This window comes from Taurulus bubalis, assembly GCF_910589615.1.
Source record: "Taurulus bubalis genome assembly, chromosome: 10".
In the NCBI taxonomy this organism is placed as follows: Eukaryota; Metazoa; Chordata; class Actinopteri; order Perciformes; family Cottidae; genus Taurulus; species Taurulus bubalis.
In genome coordinates this window covers 27,701,915-27,724,450 of record NC_136598.1, presented here as the reverse complement: position 1 = coordinate 27,724,450, position 22,536 = coordinate 27,701,915, and the positions used below count along the sequence as shown (strand labels likewise).

General features: G+C 43.3%; 3 protein-coding genes across 3 annotated transcripts in view; 1 reads left to right on the top strand and 2 right to left on the bottom strand.

Moving 5' to 3' along the window:
* The window catches only part of LOC306742560 (protein NLRC3-like), a gene marked incomplete at both ends in the record, with an annotated part of 315,498 nt that overhangs the window by 34,423 nt on the left and 258,539 nt on the right, over positions 1–22,536 (top strand).
* Positions 635–10,319, bottom strand: esrrd (estrogen-related receptor delta; the record flags this gene model as incomplete). Its single annotated transcript, XM_079224378.1, has 8 exons — positions 635–894; positions 4,246–4,518; positions 4,747–4,908; positions 7,215–7,322; positions 8,398–8,514; positions 8,716–8,869; positions 9,040–9,251; positions 10,202–10,319. The coding sequence occupies 8 exons, from the start codon at positions 10,317–10,319 to the stop codon at positions 635–637; spliced, it is 1,404 nt and encodes a 467-aa protein (XP_079080504.1).
* Positions 15,861–22,536, bottom strand: part of ltbp4 (latent transforming growth factor beta binding protein 4) — a gene marked incomplete at its 5' end in the record, with an annotated part of 54,080 nt that continues 47,404 nt past the window's right edge. Inside the window, 6 exons of the mRNA XM_079224377.1 lie at positions 15,861–16,619; positions 17,820–17,972; positions 18,249–18,385; positions 19,293–19,416; positions 19,813–19,923; positions 21,531–21,683. Of these exons, the coding sequence (XP_079080503.1) occupies positions 16,477–16,619; positions 17,820–17,972; positions 18,249–18,385; positions 19,293–19,416; positions 19,813–19,923; positions 21,531–21,683 (821 nt within the window). The 3' untranslated portion in view covers positions 15,861–16,476. The remainder of the gene's footprint in view (positions 16,620–17,819; positions 17,973–18,248; positions 18,386–19,292; positions 19,417–19,812; positions 19,924–21,530; positions 21,684–22,536) is intronic.

Sequence of the window (22,536 nt, the reverse complement as noted above, 5' to 3'; positions counted from 1 at the left end):
GACGTATGTTAAGTAATTTATAAAATATAATAAACAATAATAATACATACATAAATTAAAACCTTTAGCGGTAACATTGAAGATTAAATAAACAAGAATAATTTGAAAATCATGTTTTATTCCAAAAGCAAAAAATCTACTTGAGTCAGTTAACTGTTACTAACAAAACTAATCAGCAATCAATAATTAATCCACTCCGTTAGAAAACGTCTTCGAACAACAAATTAAAATTCTGGAACATACTACAAAATAAAAGTCCCCAACATTACATTTTCTTTGAACAACAAAATAAAAGTCCTGAACATGTGTTTCCTCTTGTACTTGTGTACTTGTACAATAAATAATGTATTTGTTTACGTCACACACACACACGCGCACACACACACACACACACACACACACACACACACACACACACACGCACACATACACACACAACAAAAAAAAGTTCACATGATAAAAAACATACATTTTGTATTTTCCAAAAATAGATAAAAAATCGAAACTTTTTAAAATCCGAACAGGTTTAGATGAAGATGATGATGATGGTGAAGATGAAGCCGAGGTTTAGGCCTTGGCGTCCAGCATCTCCAGCAGCATGATGATGAAGATGCTGAAGATGATGAAGACGAGCTCAGGCCTTGGCGTCCAGCATCTCCAGCAGCAGCCGGTGCAGCGGCACCCCGCGGTGCCGGTGCAGCCGCAGCAGGTTCTTTGCTGCGGCGCCGGCCGTCTGCCGCAGCAGCGGGAGGCTCAGCAGCAGACGGCCCGCGCGGCGGCGCCCCCTAGAGGACGCCTCCTGCTCCTGCAGCGCCTCCTGCAGCGCCTCCTGCAGCGCGTCCTGCAGCGCCTCCTGCAGCCGCTGCACCGAGTCCCCGTCCACCGGGTCCGCGTCTGAGGGACAGACATATATATATATATATTAGTATCAGCGTTATGAAGCTTGTACTACATGTTATACTTTGTATTTTATTTATATACGAGGTGAAAATGTTACATAGTACTCCCTGTTTTTACCAAAATAAGCACCTCATGATTACAAAATTACAAATATTTTCTACTTCTTTCTGACTATTATTATTATTATTATTATTATTTGTTAATCCAGATATTTTATGAATAATATACATTTACATCATGAACATGTTTTTGTACTTCATCCTGTACTTGTACTTGTGTACTTGTACAATAAAGAATGTATTTGTTTACATCGCAAAACCTTCAAATTTGTCAACTTTAAAATAAAAGTCCAGTGATTAGAGAAAGGTCAAGGTCAGCCCGTGAGTGTTTGTAACACACACTAACTAACTAACACACACACACACACACACACACACACACACACACACACACACCATCTTCTATTGTGTGAAGTATTGATGTTGAAACAGTTAATGGGTAAAAACAACTAAGACACACATCTGAAATACATGAAAACACACACACACACACACACACACACACACACACACACACACACACACACACACACACACACACACACACACACACACACACACACACACACTGTCCCCACAGCAGACAGTTAACCGTTTATGGATCCAGAGCGAGTCGATCAATACTCTTTATTGACATTGATCCGAGGCTCAGACAGTGGGAGAGTGACCAGACTTCAGCTGGAAGTGTCCCATCATGCACTGCTTCAGCAGGAGTGTTTAAGCACTCAGACGGTCAGACGTTATTGATCAGCTGTGAACACACGGCTGTCCTTCCACCGTTAGCACCATTAGCACCAGCAACAGCAACAACAACTGACTACTAACAAATTCTTCCACGGATCCTTGATCTCATTAACCCTCATCAATGAGCCTCACTGTTGTTCCCTCATCATCATCATCATCATCATCATCATCATCACACTAGTTTATTCGGACTCACTCTCTGTAGATTCATCCGCCACTGAAAATAGTCCCACGGTCTCTGTTTCCTGTTGAAACCTGATGAAAGTATTTCTGTTTTTAAAGATTACGTCTTCTGTAGAAAAAACTACTAATACTATTACTACTAATACTATGGATACTTCTGATACTTATACATGAAGATGATAGTACTTTTACTGTTGACACCTTACCTACATGAAGGCAGTGGCGGGCCGTGCATTTTCTACCTGGGCTTTCAGTGCCGTCTGTATTGTTTACATAAATACTGTCATGACGGGATGCTGCGTCATTAACGGACAATGCATGTAGTCCACATCAACAAGAACCATCACATGTAGTTATAGCAAAACATGACAAAACAATCCAACAAAACTGCAGCACTAAACAAACAGTTAAATGACGCGGTTGTATGAGGACAGTCAACTCCCAGTTGCGTTTCTGGAATAAGTTTCCATGCATTTTAGGGCTGAAGATGTCCGCTCAACAGTGGCAGTCGATATTAGGATCGTCACCAAACATGTCCATAACCCACCGTGAGAAAGGCGTTGTCAGTAAATCCACCAGCTAGTCCGTTTCTCCTCCTCCTTCAGCCATTGAGTGTTAAAAACTACACCAAGCTAAACACTAAACATGTCATCACTTCTCTTATGTTTCAGCCTCAACTATTCTTGCTACTACTGAGTTCTGCTAGCAGCTAGCTAGCTTTCTGTTGACTAAAGTCACGCTGGCTCACTGACCAATCACAGCGCATGTTAGTGCTGACGCCATCTTGCAGGCGCTGCGCATCAAAGAATACACCCAGCATGTTAAACTAAAGATCTGATTGGTTGAAGACTATGACAATCAACAATAAAGTCCTTGTGTACTTTAATCTGCAAAGACCAGCTAGAAGCGCTCTACTTCCATAGAGACACAGAGGTAGAATCTGATTGGATGAGAGCTCCTTAAAAAAGCTTCAGGTGCTGCAGGCTGGAAGCAGAGCAACAGAGGAAGACAGCAGCTGTGCAATGACAAAATAAGCTGTTAGGGGAAAATAATTATAATACATGTGGTGTATTTGTGACAAACAATTACATTATAAAATAGCTATAACTTTGTGATTCTGTTTAGGCCAGCAGTGAAGGCTTACAGGCCCTGACAGCCACCAGTGGATGAAGGTGATAATAATTGTGTACTTGTATGTGAATGCTTCCTGATGAAGTCAGATTCAGACAGACACTGAGAACAAGCAGTAACTAACTAATCATTACTGTGAAGCTTCAGCTCTCAGCCGCTGATCAAAATCAATAACCCCTCCTCTGGGATCAATAAGTCTCACTCACTCACTCACTCACTCACTCACTCACACACTCACTCACTCACTCACACTCTCTCTCACACACACACACACACACACACACACACACACACACACACACACACACACACACACTTCATTATAAATTAATCAGTTTGTGTGTCAGATCTTTAGTCCGCGGGGCGTCAGAGGCAGCTGCCTCTCTACTGGGAGGTCTGGTGAGAACCACTGGACGTATATATATATATATAGATATATATATATATATATATATATATATATATATATATATATATATATATATATATATATAATATCAGTTATGTTCTTAACCTTGTTGTCATGTTTGTGTTACAAAACATCAGCGGTGGCCGTCAGGGCCTGCTAAGCCTTCTCTGCTGGCCTAAACAGAATCACACATTTATAGCTATTTTATAATTAAAACATGTTTTATGGCTTAGCAGGCCCTGACGGCCGCCACTGATACGATATCAGCCAGCAGGCTTAGGTAGAAAATGCACGGCCCGCCACTGCAAAACATAGAAAGGAAATAAGATGTCAACGCCACATGTTTAAGCTAGCTGCAAAAGTTTACACAGTTTGTTAACTTGTTTTTATAAAGTAAAACAAATCATAGTATGTCAATGAAAAGTATTTTTCGAAGTCAGTTTGTCAATAAAAAGTGAAAAAAGTCATAGTATTTTAAAAAAAATAATTTAAGTCAAATAGTTCGTGAAGTTGTTTTTTAAAGTTTAGAAAAAATATGTCAATATAATGTCAATAAAAAATATTCTATTATAAGTAAAAAGTAAAAATAAAAGTCACAGTATTTCAATAAACACTTTTTTTAAGTTAAAGTTTGTCAATAAAAAGTTAAAAAAAGAACCATAGCATGTCAATAAAAATAATTATTTGAAGTCAGTTTGTCAATAAAAAGTAAAAAAAAAATCATAGTATCGATAAAAAAACCCACATGTGTACTCAAGCACAATACTTTGAGTGCAATACTTTGAGTGCAGTACTCGAGGTACTCCATGTTGAGCGTACCAGAGTTGGCGAGCGCCATGGCCTTCAGCGTCACCACCTCCTCGCGGCTCAGGTCCATCGCTTGGTATCTGGCCGTCAGGTGACGCAGCGCCTCGTACAGGTCGGCCAATCCCGCAGCTCGACACTGAGCCTCGTCCAGCCGCAGGTTACCGGCGAACACAAGCTCCTCCCCCTCTGCGCCCTGCGACCGCCAGGCCACACCCACCAGCAGGGCCTCCATCCAACCGCTCTGCAGCAGCGACATCTGGTCGACCAATGAGAGCCCGGAAAAACCTGAGGGGGGCGGGGCAGAGGAGGTGTCAGGTGTCTTCAGTGAATATGCAAATCATTTAATATTAGTAGTTGGAAAAATCTATCAAAGTATATCGTAATAAGATTTTTTTTTATTGTACTTCAATATCAATATTTAATATTATAATATAAATAAGTAGAGATCTAGTAAATACAAAGTAGAGATCTGGTAAAGATCTACTGAACCTGCAGCCCTCAGGTGACGTATACCTGGGATCTGTTTGGCCCAGCCAATCAGGACCAGCAGCTCCCGGTTCAGGAGGTCACAGAGGGTCAGCAGGTTCCGCAGGCTGCCGTCATTGGTCGAATCGTCCTGATTGGCAGCCAGGGGGGCGGGGTCTGTCAGCAGCAAATGGGACACCACCTTGTTTCCTAAAAGACAGGCGAAGTTATGCTGAAGTTATGGTTGACGTGGTAATGTTATGGTGAAGTTATGGTTAACGTGGTGAAGTTATGGTTAACGTGGTGAAGTTATGGTGAACTTATGGTTGACGTGGTAAAGTTATGGTGAAGTTATGGTTGACGTGGTAAAGTTATGGTGAAGTTATGGTTAATGTGATGAAGTTATGGTGAAGTTATGGTTAACGTGGTGAAGTTATGATTGACGTGGTGAAGTTATGGTGAAGTTATGGTTGATGTGGTGAAGTTATGGTGAAGTTATGGTTAACATGGTGAAGTTATGGTGAAGTTATGGTTAATGTGGTGAAGTTATGGTTAACGTGGAGAAGTTATGGTGAAGTTATGGTTAACGTGGTGAAGTTATGGTTAACGTGGTGAAGTTATGGTGACGTTATGGTTCGACGTAGTGAAGTTTTGGTGAAGTTATGGTTAACATGGTGAAGTTATGGTGAAGTTATGGTTAATGTGGTGAATTTATGGTTAACATGGTGAAGTTATGGTGAAGTTATGGTTAATGTGGTGAAGTTATGGTGAAGTTATGGTTGACGTGGTGAAGTTATGGTGAAGTTATGGTTAACATGGTGAAGTTATGGTGAAGTTATGGATAATGTGGTGAAGTTATGGTTAACGTGGAGAAGTTATGGTGAAGTTATGGTTAACGTGGTGAAGTTATGGTCGACGTGGTGAAGTTATGGTGAAGTTATGGTTAATGTGGTGAAGTTATGGTTAACGTTGTGAAGTTATGATGAAGTTATGGTCGACGTGGTGAAGTTATGGTGAAGTTATGGTTAACGTGGTGAAGTTATGGTTAACATGGTGAAGTTATGGTGAAGTTATGGTGAAGTTATGGTTAATGTGGTGAAGTTATGGTTAACGTGGAGAAGTTATGCTGAAGTTATGATGAAGTTGTGGTTGACGTGTTGAAGCTGTGGTTGACGTGGTGAAGTTATGGTTAAGGTGGTGAAGTAATGATTAACATGGTGAAGTTATGGTGAAGTTATGGTTAATGTGGTGAAGTTATGGTTAACATGGTGAAGTTATGGTGAAGTTATGGTTAATGTGGTGAAGTTATGGTGAAGTTATGGTTGACGTGGTGAAGTTATGGTGAAGTTATGGTTAACATGGTGAAGTTATGGTGAAGTTATGGTTAATGTGGTGAAGTTATGGTTAACATGGTGAAGTTATGGTGAAGTTATGGTTAATGTGGTGAAGTTATGGTGAAGTTATGGTTGACGTGGTGAAGTTATGGTGAAGTTATGGTTAACATGGTGAAGTTATGGTGAAGTTATGGTTAATGTGGTGAAGTTATGGTTAACGTGGAGAAGTTATGGTGAAGTTATGGTTAATGTGGTGAAGTTATGGTCGACGTGGTGAAGTTATGGTGAAGTTATGGTTAATGTGGTGAAGTTATGGTTAACGTGGTGAAGTTATGATGAAGTTATGGTCGACGTGGTGAAGTTATGGTGAAGTTATGGTTAACGTGGTGAAGTTATGGTTAACATGGTGAAGTTATGGTGAAGTTATGGTGAAGTTATGGTGAAGTTATGGTTAACGTGGTGAAGTTATGATGAAGTTATGGTCGACGTGGTGAAGTTATGGTGAAGTTATGGTTAACGTGGTGAAGTTATGGTTAACATGGTGAAGTTATGGTGAAGTTATGGTTAATGTGGTGAAGTTATGGTTAACGTGGAGAAGTTATGCTGAAGTTATGATGAAGTTGTGGTTGACGTGTTGAAGCTGTGGTTGACGTGGTGAAGTTATGGTTAAGGTGGTGAAGTAATGGTTAACATGGTGAAGTTATGGTGAAGTTATGGTCGACGTGGTGAAGTTATGGTGAAATTATGGTTAAGGTGGTGAAGTAATGGTTAACATGGTGAAGTTATGGTGAAGTTATGGTTAAGGTGGTGAAGTTATGATGAAGTTATGGTCGACGTGGTGAAGTTATGGTGAAGTTATGGTTTAGGTGGTGAAGTAATGGTTAACATGGTGAAGTTATGGTGAAGTTATGGTTAAGGTGGTGAAGTTATGATGAAGTTATGATCGACGTGGTGAAGTTATGGTTAAGGTGGTGAAGTTATGATGAAGTTATGATCGACGTGGTGAAGTTATGGTTAAGGTGGTGAAGTAATGGTTAACATGGTGAAGTTATGGTGAAGTTATGGTCGACGTGGTGAAGTTATGGTGAAGTTATGGTTAAGGTGGTGAAGTAATGGTTAACATGGTGAAGTTATGGTGAAGTGATGGTGAAGTGATGGTTGGAGCTTCATGAGGGAACTCACGGCTGCCGACTGGGACACCGTACGGAGCTCTGCTGTGGAAGCACAGGCCGCTCTCCACCCGCCTCTTGTACTTCTGTCGGCCTCCTCTCACTCGGTCCATGCGCACTCCTGCAACACACAGGAGACACACTGCTGTGAGCCTCTTGTGGTGGTTTTGTGTCCCTTTGTGGTTGTTTTGTGTCCCTTTGTTTTTGTGTCTCTTTGTGGTGGTTTTGTGTCTCCTTGTTTTTGTGTCACTTTGTAGTCGTTTTGTGTCTCTTTGTGGTCGTTGTTTGTCTCTTTGTGGTCGTTTTGTGTCTCCTTGTTTTTGTGTCACTTTGTAGTCGTTTTGTGTCTCTTTGTGGTTGTTTGTCTCTTTGTAGTTGTTTTGTGTCTCTTCGTGGTTGTTTTGTGTCTCTTTGTGGTTGTTTGTTAGTCGTGTTGTGTCTCTTTGTAGTCGTTTTGTGTCTCTTTGTGGTCGTTGTTTGTCTCTTTGTGGTCGTTGTTTGTCTCTTTGTGGTTGTTTTGTGTCTCTTTGTGGTTGTTTGTTAGTCGTGTTGTGTCTCTTTGTAGTCGTTTTGTGTCTCTTTGTGGTCGTTGTTTGTCTCTTTGTGGTCGTTGTTTGTCTCTTTGTGGTTGTTTTGTGTCTCTTTGTGGTTGTTTGTCTCTTTGTAGTCGTTTTGTGTCTCTTTGTGGTTGTTTTGTGTCTCTTTGTGGTTGTTTGTTAGTCGTGTTGTGTCTCTTTGTAGTCGTTTTGTGTCTCTTTGTGGTCGTTTTGTGTCTCCTTGTTTTTGTGTCACTTTGTAGTCGTTTTGTGTCTCTTTGTGGTTGTTTTGTGTCTCTTTGTGGTTGTTTGTTAGTCGTGTTGTGTCTTCTTGTAGTCGTTTTGTGTCTCTTTGTGGTCGTTGTTTGTCTCTTTGTGGTCGTTGTTTGTCTCTTTGTGGTTGTTTTGTGTCTCTTTGTGGTTGTTTGTCTCTTTATAGTCATTTTGTGTCTCTTTGTGGTTGTTTGTCTCTTTGTGGTTGTTTTGTGTCTTTTTGTGGTTGTCTCTTTGTGGTTGTTTGTCTCTTTGTGGTTGTTTTGTGTCTCTTTGTGGTTGTTTTGTGTCTCTTTGTGGTTGTTTGTCTCTTTGTGGTTGTTTTGTGTCTCTTTGTAGTCACGTTTCAATAACAACACTGCAAAGCCTCATGGGAAGGGGACGTACCCTCCCTCATCATCCCGGCCTGGAGGCACTTGTGGAAGCGGCAGGCCTGGCAGGCCTTCCTCCTCCTCTTCGTGATCTCACACTCGTTCACCAGCGGACAGCTGTACTCGATGTTGCCTAGGTAACCACAATCAGGATGGTCAATGACATCACATCCTGCCTGACTCCTGATCACATGACTCAGCGGAGAGTAGAAGTGCTATGTTGTGGTAGTACTTCTGACCCAGCAGCTCACAGCTTCACACGCTAATCAATGCTCCCGTATTGATCGGCTCCGCCTGGCGGCTCCCGTATTGATCGCCCCCCCGGGGGTCTCACCTTGGATGGTCCTCTTGAAGAAGGCCTTGCAGGCCTCGCAGGACGCCACGCCGTAGTGATACCCGGAGGCCAGGTCCCCGCACACCAAGCAGAGCCTCTTGGGCCCCACAGCACCCATGGGTGTCAGGTAGTCGCCCCTCAGGATGGAGTCCACCTGCCAGGGGAGACACACTCAAGTTTAGAGCCCATCGGTTCCTCTTTAAAAACCACGAGTGACCAAAGTTTTAATCGGACAAACTGGAGGAAATAGGGACTTTGTTGGGGACTATTTTCAGCGGCGGATGAATCCACATCCAGACCAAAACGACGTGAAACGTCCTTCACCTGAGCTGAAAACGAGTCTGTGGGGAAACACAAGGACGCCTCCGCCGCGCTGCCCCCGACGCTTCCGCCGCTGGAAATAGATCCGGTCGGGGAGTCGGGCTCCGGCGCTCCACAGAGGGGGCTGTAGGAGGAGGAAGAGGAGGAGGAGGAAGAGGAGGAGGAGGAGGCCGGGCTGGGCAGGAGGAAGGAGGCCGGAGACTGAGCTTCATCAGCTGGGGAGGAAGAGGAGGAGGAGGAAGAGGAAGAGGAGTCCAAAAGGCTGAGGAGGAGGAGGAGGATGAAGAGTGTGAGATTAAACAGCCGTGATGAGACATGATCATCGTAACACTGCAAAAAACAATAGAATCAATGATTTTCAGAATAAAAGCCTCCCTCATCTTAATGTTTTTCATATAGTATATAGTATAAATACACTAAGTTTTATATCGGCATCAAAATATGCTTGAAGTAGCCGTAAAGTACTCGTCATGCAGAATAATATTTAGTACTCATCATGTCTGTAGAATAAACATGAGAAATGTATTTAATAATAATACCGAACAATGTTCTCTTTTTATAATTAATTAGTTATTTTTTATATTATTATTATTATTGTATTGTATGTCGGTGGTTCTCCTTGATATATTTTACTGTTAATTTATCTTCTGCTCTTCAAACAACAAACATTTAAGATCCTGATCTAAAATATGAAACTTTTAAACTTACTTTAAACTAATAAAAAAGTACTTCTTCTAAACGTCCACTACTCTAAAAGTACTTCTTCGTATACAGAAGCTCCTCCTGGACACAGATACATGAATTAAGTATTATTATTATCATTATTAATATAGTATTTAGTTTCTCACCGCTGTGGACTGATGAAGCGACAGTCGTCTGTCAGATAGAAGTCCTTCAGCTCCATCCTGATCCTGATCCTGATCCCAGACCTGATCCTGATCCTGATCCCAGACCTGATCCTGATCCTGATCCTGATCCTGATCCTGATCCTGATCCCAGACCAGATCCAACAGTGCGACTACCCCAGCCGGCCAGATGAATGATGAATTACTCTGCCTCCACGGTGCGTTCACACACTCAGCTTCCAGTCAGGAAAAAGGAGTTTTCTGATGCTGCTTTCAGGTCCAGAGAGAAAAAGTGTAAAACCGAGACGTTGCCCTCTGACCTGGCGTCTCCTGCAGACAGAGACGTGCAGCTGGACTCTGAGCCTCGTCTCTGCTGACACTTATGTGTCCTCTCTGAGGGGGCGGGGCCTTGGGGATCAGCCAATCAACGAGCAGCATTCCCGGCCTTCCCCTCCGATCATCTCTATTGATTAGGCGATGACAGATGTAGGCCACTGATGATGTTATATCATAATCAATAACAGGAAAGCACTGATCTGCAAACAGTTTGACTTTGTGGGATAAAAAAAAAACTATAATAGATAATAATACATATAGAATATAGAAAGATAAACAAGCATGAAGTTAAAAGACAGGAGGGACACAGTAATGAATTCATACTTTTGGGAATAAAATGTAAATGTGTAAATGTAAACATGAAACAATAACACATACATATAAAGAGATTATCTTAATTTATTTAACTATGATCTTTATATACATACTATCAAAATATAAAAGAAAATGTGACATTAATAATAATACTAATAATAATAATAATAATATTTGTACTCATTGTCTCTGCACAACTTTCTTTTCAACACATTTCCTGAATATAAAAACATACTTTGCAACAAAAAAAAAAGTGATTATTTTTCTGAAAAAAAATAAATATGAAATGTTTTGTTTTGTTCAACAACAATCAAAAGATATTCAGTTTCTAAACGTATTAATTGATGGTAAACCTTTAGTCGTTAATCAATAAGTGAAACTCTGATTCTCATCAATAGGCCCCGCCCCCAAACACTGAGCGTCCAATCAGAGCAGACGTCTGGTTTCAATCTTTTACACAAAAGCGGGAGTTTTAATATTTTGAAGACTTCGTTTCATTCATAAAATCTAAAAAACAAACGAGAGAAAAAAAAAGAAAGATATTTTAATCATAAATATTAAAATAAACATGAAATATATAATATATATGTTTGTTTAGTGGGAAATATGTGTAAATATGAAGTTTATACGTTCATAAATTATAGCTTTGTGTTCAGAACGGATACGATGAGACAGAGAGGATTAGTGTGTGTGTGTGTGGGAGGATGCTGAGGCAGCAAGATGACACACACATACACACACACACACACACACACACACACACACACACACACACTCCGAGTCCTAATCTCACCCTCAGACGTCCAGGCAGCTCAGATCAGTCTCACCTACATCTGCAACTTATGTATGTATATATGTATATATATATATATATATATATATATATATATATATATATATATATATATATATATATATACACACACACACACATGTATGGATTGTATAGATCAGGGGTGTCAAACTCATAGTGAAGGGGCCGCATGCTGCCCATTTTGATCTCAAGTAGGCCAGACCAGTAAAATCACAGCATAATAACTCATACATAACGACAATATTTCAGTATGTTTAAATCATTGGTGAAGCTTTTTGGATGATAAACCCTATTTTAAGGTCTTTCTACAATAAACTGGAAACATACAGACCAAAAATGCAGACATCAGCCCACTGTTTACCTGGTTCTATGTCCATGCTCCAGCCTATTGTGACTTTGGCCTAATGGTTTGCATGTCCGTCTTTCGATCAGAGGATCACTGGTTCGAGCCTTTCATTTTTTTCTTTCTTCTGCAATTTTAACAATTGTCCCGCGGGCCGGACTGGACCCCTTGGCAGGCCGTTGTTTTGAAGTATTCTCCGGAGAACCAGAGGGTCGCCTCCCTGTGCCTACGGGAGTAAGGCTCTGACTGTTGTTTGTGCTCATGCACCGAACAGCAGTTCAGAGTATCCGGCCTTCTTGGAGTCGGTGGGAGGGTCCAGGAAAGGACAACGCCTGCCGACTCCATAGTTCTCCTGGGAGACTCCAACGCTCACGTGGGCAATGACAGAGAAACCTGGAGGAGGTGATTGGGAGGAACGGCTTGCTGATCTGAACCCCAGTGGTGTTTCACTATGGGACTTCTGTGCTAGCCACAGATTGTCCAAAACGAACACCATGTTCGAGCATAAGGTGGCTCATAAGTGTATCTGGTACCAGAACACCTGAGGCCGTAGATCAATGATCGACTTTGTAATCGTATCATCTGATCTGCGGCCGTATGTCTTGGACACTCGAAGAACCCGGTGGTGGACACGGGGGGTGAGGGAAGCCGTTAAGCTGAAGAAGGAGGCCTTTCGGGCCTGGCTGGTCCAGGGGTCTCCTGAAGCAGCGGACGGGTACCGGCAGGCCAGAAGGGCTGCAGCTGCAGTGGTCGCGGATGCTGAAACTCGGTCATGGGAGGAGTTCGGGGAGGCCGTGGAGAAGGACCTGTTCGTAACCTTCATGGACAGGATATCTAGGCGCAGCCGGGGGGCGGAGAGGATCCGGTTCGGGAGTCTCGGGATCCCCTCTCTGCTGTTTGCAGATGATGTGGTCCTGTTTGCCTTTCGGACCGTGACCTCCAGCTTTCACTGGGTTTGCAGCCGAGTGTGAAGCGGCAGGGATGGAGGAGTCAGCACCTCCACATCTGAGGCCATGGTGCTCTGCCGGAAACCGGTGGATTGCTCCCTCCAGGTGGGACAGACTGCCTACCCCAAGAAAAGGAGGTCAAGTATCTCAGGGTCTTGTTCACGGAGATCAGTTTCCTCTGTAGGACTCTGCCTTAGAGATAGAGTAAGGAGATGAGTTTCCTCTGTAGGACTCTTAGAGATAGAGTAATGCCGTGTTCACACCAAAACAGTTGCGAAATATTCGCGCGTCCAGATTACATGTTAAGTCAATGCACAGCCGCATTAGGTTGCGAAAAAGCGGATTTTTCGCCTTTTTCGCTTTTTCGCTTTTTCGCTTTCGTCGGCGTTCAAATATTTCAACTCCAGCGAATAATTCGCATGACGCGGAGTTGCGAAAGCCAATCAGCGTTGAGAAGCTCCGCCCGGCATCACCGCCGCTACTGAATGAAGCTGCTGGTCCTGAAGGAGCGCTGGAAGCGGCTTCACTCAGACGCTCGTCCTGGAGGAGGAGCTGAGTGTGACCACGGATAATGTTATGAACCCAGACACGGGGCGGGTGATGTCCCACGAGTGTGGGACTTCCTCAACAAGTATGAAGCAGAACTAGAGGTTATTTACCTGGTGGATGAAGGAAGTAGTAAATGTTTTCAAGACACAGAGATAAGCCCCGCCCCCTTTCCCCAGCGATGGTTGCGAAAAAACGGATTAATCACAGAGAGCGAATTTTTCACCTGCGGCGCGATATAGGCGAAGTGGCAACTGTTTTGGTGTGAACACGGCATAAGGAGATGAGTTTCCTCTGTAGGGCTCAGTCTTAGAGATAGAGTAAGGAGGTGAGTACGTATCCTGCGTGGCCTCTTGTGAAACTACTGCAGAGCTGAAAGTACTGACGTGTACCATAGTATTCATAGTACCTTGAACGTACCATGATGTCAGCAGGGAGATAATCTCAAGATAAATGGTGTAAATCTGGATGACGAGGTGAAATCCCAACAAGGTTCCCACCAGCTGACCCACTCACCTGATATGGGTCACCTGCGCTCTGAGGCCCCGCCCCTCTGCGCTATGAGGCCCCGCCCCTCTGCACTCTGAGGCCCCGCCCCTCAGCGAACTGCGAGACGGGGACTCAAGAGGACCAGAAAGAAATTGTGACCTCTATTCATTATGAATATTACAGTATATATATATATATATATATATATATATATATATATATATATATATATATATATATATATATATATATAACATATATAATACTAAGATGGTGTTAAAAATGATGAAATCACATTTTTAGGGCCAAACATAATGAGAACCAACACACACTAGAAACACAGCAGTTGAGTAAATATAATTCCTGTGACTAGTTTGTGTGCGTGAGTGTGAGTGTGAGTGTGTGAGTGTGTGTGTGTGTGTGTGTGTGTGTGTGTGTGTGTGTGTTGAAGCTGCTATTCTGCTGGCTCAGTTTCCGCCTCAGTACTGGGTGAACCTCATAATCCCATTAATGCTGCCTGAGAGTGTGTGTGTGTGTGTGTGTGTGTGTGTGTGTGTGTGTGTGTGTGTGTGTGTGTGTGTGTGTGTGTGTGTGTGTGTGTGTGTGTGTAATAAGTGGCTTAGAGAGGCCTTCAGGAGGATCAGTGTGTGAGTTCCTCCTGAAGTGACTCAACAAGTTGTGGAGAGTGATGGGTACATTTAGAGTACCTGTGCTTCACTTGAGTACTTCCATTTATACTTATATATAGTATTTTTTCTCAGGGTAGTACTCACATCAAACAACACAAACAACCCATCGGTTTCAATAAAATTGTGCAAATATATTTTCATTTCTTGTCAGAAAACAACAATGATACAAAAAGTGAATCAACCATAAAAATGATGATTTAAAAAACAGAACCAGAGCCTGAAACAATGTACGAGCGGAGTGTACATGCTGTACATGTTGTACTTGTTGTCCATGCTGTACATGCTGTACATGTTGTACTTGTTGTACATGTACAACATGTACAACATGTACATTCTGTACATGTTGTACTTGTTGTACATGTACAACAAGTACAACATGTACATGCTGTACATGTTGTACTTGTTGTCCATGCTGTACATGTTGTACATGTTGTACTTGTTGTACATGTACAACATGTACAACATGTACATTCTGTACATGTTGTACTTGTTGTCCATGCTGTACATGTTGTACCTGTTGTACATGTAGAGAACAGTACAACCAGATTATTGTGGAGGAATGCAAGTTATTATTATACACAATATGAGTGAATGCAGCTGCAGGTTTTCTTCTCAACAAATATAAAAGTACACACAATGCAGTCATTTAAAAATAAAAAAGTGATCTCTTGCAGAGTTCATATCAATAATAGGCTGGTTTAGCTCTGAAGCTAACAGCTAACAGCTACGTTAGCCGTAGCTGTTAGCTTCTAGCTAGCTGGCTCATAATAGAGAATGTTTATAACAAACTGTAGTTTCTACACGAGGATCAACAAAGATGCAGGTTTGCTAGCAAACGCTAAACATGTTCACGCTAGCATGCTAACGCTAAATTGACTTTACATTCATTCATATTTCAAAAATGTGACAATATTTTCTTTTTGCCTGGTCTGTAGAGGAAACCTTTCAAAATATTGATTTATTCAACAGATGGGTGTAAATATTTTTATATTTCATATATATATATATATATATATATATATATATATTTGTAGTGGTGCTGAACAGGAGAGACTGGTTGAACATTTCATTTATCTATTATTTAGAATAGCAACAAACATTAAAGCACTTTGATTATTCCAATATTGAAAAAACAACAAATGGGGAGAAATATTAAAATAATTAAGATTAAAAAAGCATTTTTTCGTAACTTTGGTTTACGGTTTTCTTGTTGTGACATTCAGTGGTCAGAATCTAAATATTCAACACGCTTCTTCAGTATTAATATGAAATGTGTTGTTTTGTTCATGTGTGTATTGCAAATATTAAAACATCCCACGAACACGGTTTATTCTTTTGAATAATAGAATATTTCAGTCCAGTTTGTTCCAACAAGAAGAGAAAGAAGTCAGAACTTCGCTCCCGTGGAGCTTGAAACCCGTGAAGCTGCTTTTGATAAGCAGAGAGAAGAAGAGAGGTCCAGTTGGTGGTGACGAGGTCTAATGGGAGGGAACTGGTGGAACTGGTGCCCAGTCTGTCCCAGTTTAGTGCATCCAGGGTATTTTAGCCCAGTTCCACGTAGTTCTATAGTGAAGTTTAGTGGAATGTAGTCCAGTCCGTCTGAGTTGTGTGGTCTGGTTTGGTTGTCTAGAGCGGTCTGGTCCGGTCCAGTCCGTTCTAGTCCAGTCCGGTCCGGTCAAGTCCGGTCCAGTCCGGTCCAGTCCGGTCCGTTCTAGTTCGGTCCGGTCCAGTCCGTTCTAGTCCAGTCCGGTCAAGTCCGGTCAAGTCCGGTCCAGTCCGGTCCGGTCCGTTCTAGTTCGGTCCGTTCTAGTCCGGTCTAGTCCGGCCCAGTCCGGCCCGGCCCGTTCTAGTCCGGTCCAGTCCGGTCCGTTCTAGTTCGGTCTGTTCTAGTCCGGTCAAGTCCGGTCCAGTCCAGTCCGGTCCGGTCCGTTCTAGTCCGGTCCGTTCTAGTCCAGTCCGGTCCAGTCCGGTCCGTTCTAGTCCGGTCCGTTCTAGTCCGGTCCGTTCTAGTCCAGTCCGGTCCAGTCCGGTCCGTTCTAGTCCGGTCCGTTCTAGTCCGGTCCGTTCTAGTTCGGTCCGTTCTAGTCCGGTCCAGCCCGGCCCGGCCCGGCCCGGCCTACGCAGACACACAGTGGTTGGGCCGGCGGGACATGACGTATCCTCTCCGGCAGACGCAGCGGAACGAGCCGTCGGTGTTCACACAGCGAGCGTTCACACACGGGAAGTCCACGGAGACGCTGTCCTCACACTCGTTTACATCTGCAGACACACACACACACACACACACACACACACACACACACACACACACACACACACACACACACACAGCTGTGAACTTATGGACACGATAACATGAATACCAGGCTCCCACGAAGGTTAGTTAGTGAGTGAGAGAATGGTAAGCAAGTAGGTAAGTTAGTTAAGTTAGTTCGTAAACAAGTTAGTTAGTTAGTTAGTAAGTAAGCAAGTAAGTTAGTTAGTTAAGTTAGTTCGTAAACAAGTTAGTTAGTTAGTTAGTAAGTAAGCAAGTAAGTTAGTTAGTTAGTAAGTAAGCAAGTAGGTAAGTTAGTTAAGTTAGTTCGTAAACAAGTTAGTTAGTTAGTAAGTAAGCAAGTAAGTTAGTTAGTTAGTTAGTAAGTACATACGCTAGTTAGTAATTAGGCAAGCAAGTAAGTAAGTTAGTTTGTAAACAAGTTAGTTAGTTAGTAAGTTAGTAAGTAAGCAATTAAGTTAGTTAGTAAGTTAGTAAGTAAGCAATTAAGTCAGTTTGCAAGTAAGTAAGTACATACGCTAGTTAGTAGTTAGGTAAGCAAGTAAGTAAGTTAGTTAGTTCGCAAGTAAGTAAGTAAATACGTACACTAGTAAGTTGCTAGGTAGGTTAGTAAGCAAGTAAGTTAGTTAGTAAGTAATTAAGTAAGCAAGTAAGTTAGTTAGTTTGCAAGTAAGTAAATACCTATGCTAGTAAGTAGCTAGGTAAGCAAGTAAGCAAGTACGTTAGTTAGTTAATCAACTAGTTAGTGAGCCAGTAAGATAGTTAGTAATGATGTAATTTAGTTAGTTAGTGAGTGAGTGAGTGAGCGAGTTAGTTAGTTAATCAACTAGTTAGTGAGCCAGTAAGATAGTTAGTAATGATGTAATTTAGTTAGTTAGTGAGTGAGTGAGTGAGCGAGTTAGTTAGTTAATCAACTAGTTAGTGAGCCAGTAAGATAGTTAGTAATGATGTAATGAAGTCAGTTTAGTTAACTTAGTTAGTTAGTGAGTGAGTTAGTTAGTTAGTGAGTGAGTTAGTTAGTTAGTTAGTTAGTTAGTTAGCAGCTACCAGGACAAAGGTGAAGAACGGACTTGTTTTATTCTGTAAAGATTATTATGGAAGTGGAAACCCAGAGAACATAAGTCATTATTAACATGATAATAATCATTAATAATATTAATAATAATAACAATAATAATCTCTACCTGTACAGGTCATGGAGGTCATGTCCAGCTCGTATCCTTGGTAACAGTCACAGGTGTAACCCTCAGCAACACGAATACAGCGGCCGTTCTCACAGCCCTGAAGTATCCCACAATCCTCTGCTGCACTCAGGCCGGCATAGGACTCATAACGTCCTGGAGGAGAAGGAGGAGGAGGAGGAGGAGGAGGAGGAAGAGGAAGAGGAGGAGGAAGAAGAGGAAGAGGAGGAAGAAGAAGAGGTGGGGGAAGAGAAGGATTAGAATAATTAATAATATTATAATAATAATAATGCCGCAATACGAATGGACAATCTGGTTAAATCTCACTCTCATAGACCCGGCTTGGTGTTCCTCCTCCTCCTCTTCCTCTTCCTCCTCCTCCTCCTCCTCTTTCTCTCTCGATGAAGGGCGGCCCCGGCCTCCACCCCTCGCCCCCCTCCTCCTGGTAGGGGTTCAGGATGAGAGGAGGAGCGTCGGGTCGGGACGGAGGAAGACGAGCCCCGAACGCTCGCTCAGCCCGCGGGTCAGGAGGAAGATAAGACAAGTCTTCATCAGGGTAGAACCCAGTGCTGAGAGAGAGAGAGAGGGGAGGGGGGAGAGAGAGAGATGATTGTTAAAACCTGACTGAGTGTTTCCTGCCGAGTGTTTCCTGCCCCTGTGCTTGTCTGCTGAGTGTTTCCTGCCCCTGTGCTTGTCTGCTGAGTGTTTCCTGCCCCTGTGATTGTCTGCTGAGTGTTTCCTGCCCCTGTGCTTGTCTGCTGAGTGTTTCCTGCCCCTGTGATTGTCTGCTGAGTGTTTCCTGCCCCTGTGCTTGTCTGCTGAGTGTTTCCTGCCCCTGTGCTTGTCTGCTGAGTGTTTCCTGCCCCTGTGCTTTTCTGCTGAGTGTTTCCTGCTGAGTGTTTCCTGCCCTTGTGATTGTCTGCTGAGTGTTTCCTGCTGAGTGTTTCCTGCCCCTGTGCTTGTCTGCCGAGTGTTTCCTGCCCCTGTGCTTGTCTGCCCCATGTTTCCTGCCCCTGTGCTTGTCTGCCACGTGTTTCCTGCCCCTGTGATTGTCTGCTAAGTGTTTCCTGCTGAGTGTTTCCTGCTGTGTCGAATCACCGCCTCCCCCTTATACTCATGTCCCCTTGTCGGGTTGGACTGTTTTTTGTTCCGTTCCGCCGGAGTCCTGCTTTGTTTGGAGATTACGTTTACTTTTGGCACCACACATCTGCATTTGGGTCCTCACTCTTTCATACTGAAATGTTTTCACTTTCATTATTTTAATTTTAATAAATATATATATATGATAAACATTGTGAATCTATAACGTGTAAATTAATCAGCAAAATTTATTTGATTGATTGATTCTCAAATGTTTCTTCTGTCTCTAAACACTTTAGTTTGAATGTTTCTTTAAAACTTTCTTCACCGTTAATTATATGTGAAGATAAAACAAGTAAAGATAAACAAGAGGACGTTTAACTTCTTAATCGTCACCTGAACTCTGGCCTCTGATTGGCTGTCCTCCCTCTGAACACGCCCCCTGCTGGGGAGTAGTCGTCATAGTCAGGAGCCGCAGGAGGGAAGGAGTCAGGACTGTAGGGAGGGTAGTACTGAGGAGCTGAGGAGACAAGGAGACAAGGAGACGGTGAGAGAGGAGAGGAGAGGAGGGGAAGAGAGGAGGAAATGAGGAGAGTGGAGAGAGGAATGGAAGGAGAGAGAAGAGGAGATGAGGATAGGAGAGGATGAGCTGAGAAGGCAAGGAGACAGTGAGAGAGGAGAGGACAGGAGGAGACAGGAGAGGAGGGGAAAAGAGGAGACAAGGAGTAAAGAGAAGAGGAGGACAAAAGGAGAGGAATCAGAATAAGGAGAGAGAACAAGGAGGGGAAAGAGGAGACAAGGAGAGGAGAGGAAACATCTCAAACAAATAAAAGCTAAAGAAATAAAATAATACTTAATAAGTAAATAGATAACAGCGACAACATGATGATTGGAGGTGTAATGTCACATGACTCACGGGCGCCTCCTCGTCCCGGTCCTGGTCTCAGTCCAGGTTCTGGTCCAGGATCAGTGAAGCTCTCCGGAAACAGAGGAGGAAGAAAAGAACTGCAGAGAGCCGCGTAGTCGTCTGCAGAGTTATGATGGAAATACACAAATAACTCTTTAATACGCGAAGTCTCAGTAGAAGTATGAAGTACAAAGAAGTATTCAAATGATTTACTTCAGTAGAAGTCCTGCATTTAAAATATTACTTCAAGTTACTACGAGGATGTATGCTCTCAGGTAGTGGACTAAAGAGGTAGTGTTGGTTCTAGTGCCCCCTGTGGACTAAAGAGGTAGTGTTGGTTCTGGTGCCTCCTGTGGACTAAAGAGGTAGTGTTGGTTCTGGTCCTGTGGACTAAAGAGGTAGTGTTGGTTCTGGTTCCCCCTGTGGGCTAAAGAGGTAGTGTTGGTTCTGGTCCTGTGGACTAAAGAGGTAGTGTTGGTTCTGGTGCCCCCTGTGGACTAAAGAGGTAGTGTTGGTTCTGGTGCCCCCTGTGGACTAAAGAGGTAGTGTTGGTTCTGGTGCCCCCTGTGGACTAAAGAGGTAGTGTTGGTTCTGGTGCCCCCTGTGGACTAAAGAGGTAGTGTTGGTTCTAGTGCCCCCTGTGGACTAAAGAGGTAGTGTTGGTTCTAGTGCCCCCTGTGGACTAAAGAGGTAGTGTTGGTTCTAGTGCCCCCTGTGGACTAAAGAGGTAGTGTTGGTTCTGGTCCTGTGGACTAAAGAGGTAGTGTTGGTTCTGGTTCCCCCTGTGGGCTAAAGAGGTAGTGTTGGTTCGGGTCCTGTGGGCTAAAGAGGTAGTGTTGGTTCTGGTCCTGTGGACTAAATAGGTAGTGTTGGTTCTGGTCCTGTGGACTAAAGAGGTAGTGTTGGTTCTGGTCCTGTGGACTAAATAGGTAGTGTTGGTTCGGGTCCTGTGGGCTAAAGAGGTAGTGTTGGTTCTGGTTCCCCCTGTGGACTAAAGTGGTAGTGTTGGTTCTGGTCCTGTGGACTAAATAGGTAGTGTTGGTTCGGGTCCTGTGGACTAAAGTGGTAGTGTTGGTTCTGGTTCCCCCTGTGGGCTAAAGAGGTAGTGTTGGTTCTGGTTCCCCCTGTGGGCTAAAGTGGTAGTGTTGGTTCTGGTTCCCCCTGTGGGCTAAAGAGGTAGTGTTGGTTCTGGTTCCCCCTATGGACTAAAGAGGTAGTGTTGGTTCGGGTCCTGTGGGCTAAAGAGGTAGTGTTGGTTCTGGTCCTGTGGGCTAAAGAGGTAGTGTTGGTTCTGGTTCCCCCTGTGGACTAAAGTGGTAGTGTCGCTCAGTGCTGGTTTTCACATGCCTAACTAATCAACTTACTCATTAACCATCTGACCGGCTTACTAGCTTACTTATTTATCTACCTGCCTACTTGATAACTAACTAATTAACTTTCTTACTTACTTATGGACTTACTAACTAACTAATTGTCAAGCTTACTTCCTTACCTACCTACCTGCCTACTTGTTTACTTGATAACTGACTAACTGACTAATTGACTGACTAACTAATTGACTAACTAACTTACTAACTAACCTTTGTGGGAGCCTGATTTTCATATAATCGTATCTATAAGTTCACGGCTCTCCTTTGAACGTGTGTTTCCGTCACATGACTCGGGTCACATGGTCTGTGTTTCCGTCACATGACTCGGGTCACATGGTCTGTGTTGAGGGTCCTCACCGGCGTCGGTGGGCGGGCACAGGGCACACTCCATGCCCCAGCCCTCCCCGTACAGACAGCAGCAGTCCATGAAGGTGACCTGAGCCCCCAGGAGAGGACTCTGGCAGACCAGGTCCGCTGTGACGTGCTGCCAGCAGAGAGACAGGTTCTCGTCTGGGGGAGGAGTACAAGTACAACAGCATCTTTAAGTATACTTCATCCAACTGTACTTAAAGTAGTAATAAGTAGTGATGAGTCCTTTCGTGTCGAGGCTTCGATGCGCGTGTCGAGTAACCAGGTAGATTTAGGTGAAGCGTATCGAGGCTTGTGTCATGACGTATGCGGTGACGTTGGAGCCTCTGAGCCGCCGCATCACGTGACTGATTCAGAACATGGTTCGTGGGTTTGCCGTGCGATTTGAAATATAAGGGGCAGAGAAACTCAATGGATTTCCTTCCTCTCTACCAGCTTCATGTGTGCTGTGAAAGGGTATTTTATGAAGCAGGAGAAATAGTCTCAACAAGCCCAGCACTGTGGAAAAGGTCTTATTCTTACTTTTTAAAAATTGGACGCATCAACATCAACTAGTGGAGCTGAGGCTCAAACCACCGATCCTCTGACTGAAAGTCAGATATTCTAACCACCGACCCACAGTCACATCACAACCCTCTCCCAATTGGTTTTGAGTTTTGAGTTTGACCCCGCCATTACATCATAAAGATAGACACAATATTAATAAGTTAATAATTGATGCATTGGCGTCACAAACATAACTTATTAAATTTAAAGCTTCACACACAAAGCCATGGTGTCGTTATGATCACTGCCTGTTTTACATGTATTGTCCACTTGGTGGCGCAGTAGAGCAAATGAAGCTCCATGAAGCTTCGGCCCATGAGCGAACAGATTGGATGGAAAGCTTCAAAGCTTCAGGAAGCTTCATCTCGCCATCGCTAGTAATACGCCGGCCGGTTAGCTTAGCATAAAGAGTAGAAACAGAGAGCTGCTAACACAAGTTCACTGATTA